Source organism: Oncorhynchus kisutch, unplaced genomic scaffold, assembly GCF_002021735.2.
Source record: "Oncorhynchus kisutch isolate 150728-3 unplaced genomic scaffold, Okis_V2 Okis06b-Okis10b_hom, whole genome shotgun sequence".
NCBI classification, from domain to species: Eukaryota; Metazoa; Chordata; class Actinopteri; order Salmoniformes; family Salmonidae; genus Oncorhynchus; species Oncorhynchus kisutch.
This window is the reverse complement of record NW_022261983.1, coordinates 21,778,177-21,786,325: the sequence shown is the minus strand read 5'-3', so window position 1 is coordinate 21,786,325 and position 8,149 is coordinate 21,778,177. Positions and strand designations below refer to the sequence as shown.

Here is an 8,149-nt window from a genome sequence, read left to right as displayed (position 1 = left end):
TGATCATCGTTTAATGTTGTTATTGATCATCGTTTAATGTTGTTAGTGATAGTCGTTTAATGTTGTTATTGATCATCTGATTGTGTTGTTATTGATCATCTTTTACTGTTGTTATTGATCATCTGATTGTGTTGTTATTGATCATCTTTTACTGTTGTTATTGATCATCTGATTGTGTTGTTATTGATCATCTGATTGTGTTGTTATTGATCATCTGATTGTGTTGTTATTGATCATCTGATTGTGTTGTTATTGATCATCTGATTGTGTTGTTATTGATCATCTGATTGTGTTGTTATTGATCATCTGATTGTGTTGTTATTGATCATCTTATTGTGTTGTTATTGATCATTTTGAAAGCTGTAATCATTTTATCTCCTCCTGGCCTCTTTCTTCTCCTCTCTCATATTTGCTCAAAATGCTGTTCCAACACAATGGCCCAATCCTAAATGGGCCCCTAGACCGTACACCAGTGGTCACCAATCCTAAATGGGCCCCTAGACCGTACACCAGTGGTCACCAATCCTAAATGGACCCCTAGACCGTACACCAGTGGTCACCAATCCTAAATGGGCCCCTAGACCGTACACCAGTGGTCACCAATCCTAAATGGGCCCCTAGACCGTACACCAGTGGTCACCAATCCTAAATGGACCCCTAGACCGTACACCAGTGGTCACCAATCCTAAATGGACCCCTAGACCGTACACCAGTGGTCACCAATCCTAAATGGGCCCCTAGACCGTACACCAGTGGTCACCAATCCTAAATGGGCCCCTAGACCGTACACCAGTGGTCACCAATCCTAAATGGACCCCTAGACTGTACACCAGTGGTCACCAATCCTAAATGGACCCCTAGAGCATACACCAGTGATCACCAATCCTAAATGGCCCCTAGACCGTACACCAGTGGTCACCAATCCTAAATGGACCCCTAGAGCGTACACCAGTGATCACCAATCCTAAATGGGCCCCTAGACCGTACACCAGTGGTCACCAATCCTAAATGGACCCCTAGACCGTACACCAGTGGTCACCAATCCTAAATGGGCCCCTAGACCGTACACCAGTGGTCACCAATCCTAAATGGGCCCCTAGACCGTACACCAGTGGTCACCAATCCTAAATGGACCCCTAGACCGTACACCAGTGGTCACCAATCCTAAATGGGCCCCTAGACCGTACACCAGTGATCACCAATCCTAAATGGGCCTCTAGACCGTACACCAGTGGTCACCAATCCTAAATGGGCCCCTAGACCTTACACCAGTGATCACCAATCCTAAATGGGCCCCTAGACCGTACACCAGTGGTCACCAATCCTAAATGGACCCCTAGACCGTACACCAGTGGTCACCAATCCTAAATGGACCCCTAGACCGTACACCAGTGGTCACCAATCCTAAATGGGCCCTTAGACCGTACACCAGTGGTCACCAATCCTAAATGGGCCCCTAGACCGTACACCAGTGATCACCAATCCTAAATGGGCCCCTAGACCGTACACCAGTGGTCACCAATCCTAAATGGGCCCCTAGACCGTACACCAGTGGTCACCAATCCTAAATGGGCCCCTAGACCGTACACCAGTGGTCACCAATCCTAAATGGACCCCTAGACCGTACACCAGTGATCACCAACCTTTTCTGAGTCAAGATCACGTTGTCAGTGAAAATCACTTTCTGAGATTTGCTTAAAAAATTACTGAACAAAACATTAACCTATTAAAACATTAACCTTTCAAAATTGTAGGTAGCCTGTATGATCACACTGGTAACAGATCATTGTATGTAGCCTGTCTGATCACACTGGTAACAGATCATTTTAGGTAGCCTGTGTGATCACACTGGTAACAGATCATTGCAGGTAGCCTGTATGATCACACTGGTAACAGATCATTGTATGTAGCCTGTATGATCACACTGGTAACAGATCATTGTATGTAGCCTGTATGATCACACTGGTAACAGATCATTTTAGGTAGCCTGTATGATCACACTGGTAAAAGATCATTTTAGGTAGCCTGTATGATCACACTGGTAACAGATCATTTTAGGTAGCCTGTATGTCCACACTGGTAACAGATCATTGTAGGTAGCCTGTATGATCACACTGGTAACATATCATTTTAGGTAGCCTGTATGATCACACCGGTAACATATCATTTTAGGTAGCCTGTATGATCACACTGGTAACAGATCATTTTAGGTAGCCTGTATGATCACACTGGTAACAGATCATTTTAGGTAGCCTGTATGATCACACTGGTAACAGATCATGTTAGGTAGCCTGTATGATCACACTGGTAACATATCATTTTATGTGGCCGGTATGATCACACTGGTAACAGATCATTTTAGGTAGCCTGTATGATCATACTGGTAACAGATCGTTTTAGGTAGCATGTATGATCACACTGGTAACAGATCGTTTTAGGTGGCCTGTATGTCCACACTGGTAACAGATCGTTTAGGTCGCCTGTATGATCACACTGGTAACAGATCGTTTTAGGTAGCCTGTATGATCACACTGGTAACAGATCATTTAGGTAGCATGTATGATCACGCAGGTAACAGATCATTCTAGGTAGTCTGTATGATCACACTGGTAACAGATCATTTTAGGTAGCCTGTATGATCACACTGGTAACAGATCGTTTTAGGTAGCCTGTATGATCACACTGGTAACAGATCGTTTTAGGTAGCCTGTATGATCACACTGGCAGCAGATCATTTTAGGTAGCCTGTATGATCACACTGGTAACAGATCATTTTAGGTAGCCTGTACGATCACACTGGTAACAGATCATGCTAGGTAGCCTGTACGATCACACTGGTAACAGATCATGCTAGGTAGCCTGTATGATCACACTGGTAACAGATCATTTTATGTAGCCTGTATGATCACACTGGTAACAGATTGTTTTAGGTAGCCTGTATGATCACACTGGTAACAGATCGTTTAGGTAGCCTGTATGATCACACTGGTAACAGATCATTTTAGGTAGTCTGTATGTCCACACTGGTAACAGATCATTTTAGGTAGCCTGTATGATCACACTGGTAACAGATCATTTTAGGTACCCTGTATGATCACACTGGTAACATATCATTTTAGGTAACATGTATGATCACACTGGTAACAGATCATGTTAGGTAGCCTGTATGATCACACTGGTAACAGATCATTTTATGTAGCCTGTATGATCACACCGGTAACAGATCATTTTAGGTAGCCTGTATGATCACACTGGTAACAGAATGTTTTAGGTAGCCTGTATGATCACACTGGTAACAGATCATTTTATGTAGCCTGTATGATCACACTGGTAACAGATCATTTTTGGTAGCCTGTATGATCGCACTGGTAACAGATCGTTTTAGGTAGCCTGTATGATCACACTGGTAACATATAATTTTAGGTAGCCTGTATGATCACACTGGTAACAGATCGTTTTAGGTAGCCTGTATGATCACACTGGTAACAGATCATGTTAGGTAGCCTGTATGATCACACTGGTAACAGATCATGTTAGGTAGCCTGTATGATCACACTGGTAACATATCATTTTATGTAGCCGGTATGATCACACTGGTAACAGATCATTTTAGGTAGCCTGTATGATCATACTGGTAACAGATCGTTTTAGGTAGCATGTATGATCACACTGGTAACAGATCGTTTTAGGTAGCCTGTATGATCACACTGGTAACAGATAATTTTAGGTAGCCTGTTTGAACACACTGGTAACAGATCATTTTGGTAAACAGTGTGATCATACAGGCTACCTAAATGATCTGTTACCCTACCGACCACTGCCCTACCCCCCCACTGCCCTACCCCCCCCCCCCCCCGCTGCCCTACTCCCCACTGCCCTACCCCCCCGCTGCCCTACTCCCCACTGCCCTACCCCCCACTGCCCTACTCCCCACTGCCCTACCCCCTCCCGCTGCCCTACTCCCCACTGTCCTACCCCCCACTGCCCTACCCCCCCACTGCCCTACCTCCTACCCCCCACTGCCCTACCTCCTACCCCCCACTGCCCTACCTCCTACCCACACTGCCCTACCTCCTACCCCCCACTGCCCTACCCCCCACTGCCCTACCTCCTACCCCACACTGCCCTACCTCCTACTCCCCACTGCCCTACCTCCCACTGACCTACACCACACTGCCCTACCCCACACTGCCCTACCTCCTACCCTCCACTGCCCTACCCCCCCACTGCCCTACCTCCTACTCCCCACTGCCCTACCTCCTACCCCACACTGCCCTACCCCCCACTGCCCTACCCCCCACTGCCCTACCTCCTACCCCCCCACTGCCCTACCCCACACTGCCCTACTCCCCACTGCCCTACTCCCCACTGCCCTACCCCCCACTGCCCTACCTCCCACCCCCCACTGCCCTAACTCCCACCCCCCACTGCCCTAACTCCTGCCCCCCACTGCCCTACCTCCTACCCCCCACTGCCCTACCCCCCACTGCCTCTACACTCTAACCACTAGGCTACCTGCCGCCTCTACACTCTAACCACTAGGCTACCTGCCGCATCCACACTCTAACCACTAGGCTACCTGCCGCCTCTACACTCTAACCACTAGGCTACCTGCCGCATCTACACTCTAACCACTAGGCTACCTGCCGCCCCTACACTCTGACCACTAGGCTACCTACCGCCCCTACACACTAACCACTAGGCTACCTGCCGCCTCTACACTCTAACCACTAGGCTACCTGCCGCCCCTACACTCTAACCACTAGGCTACCTGCCGCCCCTACACCCTAACCACTAGGCTACCTGCCGCCCCTACACTTTAACCACTAGGCTACCTGCCGCCCCTACACTCTAACCACTATGCTACCTGCCGCCTCTACACTCTAACCACTAGGCTACCTGCCGCCCATACACTCTAACCACTAGGCTACCTGCCGCCCCTACACTCTAACCACTAGGCTACCTGCCGCCCCTACACTCTAACCACTAGGCTACCTGCCGCCCCTACACTCTAACCACTAGGCTACCCTGCCACCTCTACACTCTAACCACTAGGCTACCTGCCGCCCCTACACTCTAACCACTAGGCTACCTGCCGCCCCAGTTGGTTGCAACTGACAAATACTCTAGGAGCCTCTAGGGCATAGTGTCTGGTGGTTGATATTGGATTGGGCCTAATTCTTGTTCGTACTTAAGTCTTCTGGACATTTTAAGCTTTTTTTCAGCCATATCTCCACACAGACCAAATGATGGCCTGCGGCAGCATTTAGTTTCTTAGTGTAACTCTCTCTGAGTAGAGGGGGCTTGAAACTGTGCCCGTGTCTCCGGCCAAGGCGACCATTTTGGAGATGGTCACGGCCATTATGACACAGGGAAAACCCATCATGCTTTGCTGGAGGCCTGGCCCTGTGACCTGCCAATCAGCTCACAGTGTTTAAATTCCCTTCCCTGGAGGGGATGGGAAGTTAGGGGGGGGGACTTGGGGGTTAGGGGGGGACTTGGGGGTTAGGGGGGGGTGACTTGGGGGTTAGGGGGGGGGACTTGGGGGTTAGGGGGGGATTGGGGGTTAGGGGGGGGAACTTGGGGGTTAGGGAGGGGGGGAACTTGGGGGTTAGGGAGGGGGGGAACTTGGGGGTTAGGGAGGGGGGGAACTTGGGGGTTAGGGGGGGGGACTTGGGGGTTAGGGAGGGGGGGTCTTGGGGGTTAGGGAGGGGAGGGAGGGGAGGGGGGGGACTTGTGGGTTAGGGAGGGGGGGGATCTTGGGGGTTAGGGAGGGGAGGGGGGCTTGGGGGTTAGGGAGGGGGGGATCTTGGGGGTTAGGGGGGAGGGATCTTTCAGCTAGTTCTTCTAAGTAGTGATGGCCAACTCCCTCATTAACTTGTGGGGCTTCAGACTGACTCTGTACACCTGATTCAGCTAGCCAAGGTCAGGGTTTAGGGTTGACTAGTAGTGTTAGAGATTAGGGTTGACTAGTAGTGTTAGTTTAGTGTTGACTAGTAGTGTTAGGGTTTAGGGTTGACTAGTAGTGTTAGGGTTTAGTGTTGACTAGTAGTGTTAGGGTTTAGGGTTGACTAGTAGTGTTAGTGTTTAGTGTTGACTAGAAGTGTTAGGGTTTAGTGTTGACTAGTAGTGTTAGGGTTTAGTGTTGACTAGAAGTGTCAGGGTTTAGGGTTGACTAGTAGTGTTAGTGTTTAGGGTTGACAAGTAGTGTTAGGGTTTAGTGTTGACTAGTAGTGTTAGGGTTTAGTGTTGACTTGTAGTGTTATGGTTTAGGGTTGACTAGTAGGGTTAGGGTTGACTAGTAGTGTTAGGGTTTAGTGTTGACCAGTAGTGTTAGGGTTTAGTGTTGACTTGTAGTGATATGGTTTAGTGTTGACTAGTAGTGTTAGAGTTTAGTGTTGACTTGTAGTGTTATGGTTTAGGGTTGACTAGTAGTGTTAGAGTTTAGGGTTCAGTGTTGAACTAGTAGCGCTAGTGTTTATGGTTGACTATTAGTGTTAGAGTATAGGGTTGACAGGTAGTTTTACTTGTGTGAGCTGGTGTTAAAATTCTGAAGCACCAAAAGCACCATGAAGCCTTTGTCTTTCCACCCCCCCCTCTCTCTCTCTCTCTCTACCCCCCCCCTCTCTCTCTCTACCCCCTCTCTCTTTCTACCCCCCCCCTCTCTCTCTCTCTCTCTCTCTCTCTCTCTCTACCCCCCCCCCCCTCTCTCTCTCTCTATCCCCCCTCTCTCTCTCTACCCCCCTCTCCTCTCTACCCCCCCCTCCTCTCTCTCTCTCTATCCCCCCTCTCTCTCTCTCTCTCTCTATCCCCCCCCCTCTCTCTCTCTACCCCCCTCTCTCTCTCTCTATCCCCCTCTCTCTCTCTCTCTACCCCCCCCCTCTCTCTCTCTCTATCCCCCTCTCTCTCTCCTACCCCCCCTCTCTCTCTCTACCCCCCCCCCTCTCTCTCTCTCTCTCTCTATCCCCCCTCTCTCTCTCTCTCTCTCTATCCCCCCCCCTCTCTCTCTACCCCCCCCCCGCCTCTCTCTCTCTATCCCCCCCTCTCTATCCCCCTCTCTCTCTCTCTCTCTCTCTATCCCCCCCCTCTCTCTCACTCTACCCCCCCTCTCTCTCTGTCTCTACCCCCCCCCCCCCTCTCTCTCTCTATCCCCCCTCTCTCTCTCTCTCTCTATCCCCCCTCTCTCTCTCTCTATCCCCCCCCCTCTCTCTCTCTCTCTCTCTCTATCCCCCCCCTCTCTCTCTCTACCCCCCCCTCTCTCTCTGTCTCTACCCCCCCCCCTCTCTCTCTGTCTCTACCCCCCCCCTCTCTGTCTCTATCCCCCCCTCTCTCTCTCTCTTTCCCTCTTTCTCTCTCCTTCTGTAAAGCGTCACAAAACCATTCAACCAGACAGCTAACATGAAGACTGAGGTTGTCACATCAATTGGTGGGAGTTCTCTTTCTCCATCTCTCTCCATTCTGTCCCTCTCCCTTCTCTCTCTCTCTGTCTCTCTCTCTCTCTCTCTCACACACTCTCTGCTGCTCTCTCCATTCTGTCTCTCTCTGCCTCCCTCTCACTACTCTCTTTCCCTCCCTCCAACCTTCCTCTCTTTTAGGGTGTTAAATGGAGAGTGGAGGGTGTATAATGATGGTTAGAGGAGAAAATTGGTTCAGATTTACTGTGTCACTCACTACTGAGAGAGAGAGAGAGAGAGACAGAGAGAGACAGAGAGAGAGAGATAAAGGCCTCCTAATGGATCCATCAGAGGTAGTCTTTGGTTTCTACTACATTGGCTATACACACACACACTGAACACATCTATACCAAACTCACGCACACACACTGAAAAAAAATATACACCAAACTCACACACACACACACACACACACCCACACACACACACACACACACACATATAAACCAAACTCACGACAAACTCACACACACACACAACACACACCCACACACACACACACACACACACACATATAAACCAAACTCACGACAAACTCACACACACACACACCGAACTCACACATACACACACTCATACACAATGGGGTGGCCCTCTATTTCCACAGGAAATGTATATCTGTTTTACTGACTGGTGCAGAGCTCCCAGCCTTCGCTATGAATCATCAATAGTCATCAATTGTCTTAATAATTTAT

The 8,149-nt window shown here is 49.3% G+C and overlaps 1 protein-coding gene across 1 annotated transcript; it reads left to right on the top strand.

The window, feature by feature from the left end:
* The first annotated feature begins 3,794 nt into the window (after window positions 1–3,794).
* LOC116359891 (extensin-like) lies at window positions 3,795–4,436 on the top strand. The gene has a single exon (XM_031813776.1). The coding sequence runs from the start codon at window positions 3,795–3,797 to the stop codon at window positions 4,434–4,436; it is 642 nt and encodes a 213-aa protein (XP_031669636.1).
* The last annotated feature ends 3,713 nt before the right edge of the window (window positions 4,437–8,149 follow it).

Bases quoted from the DNA above. Each gene is read 5' to 3' on its own strand.
- LOC116359891 (XM_031813776.1), top strand. From the start codon at position 3,795: ATGATCTGTTACCCTACCGACCACTGCCCTACCCCCCCACTGCCCTAC.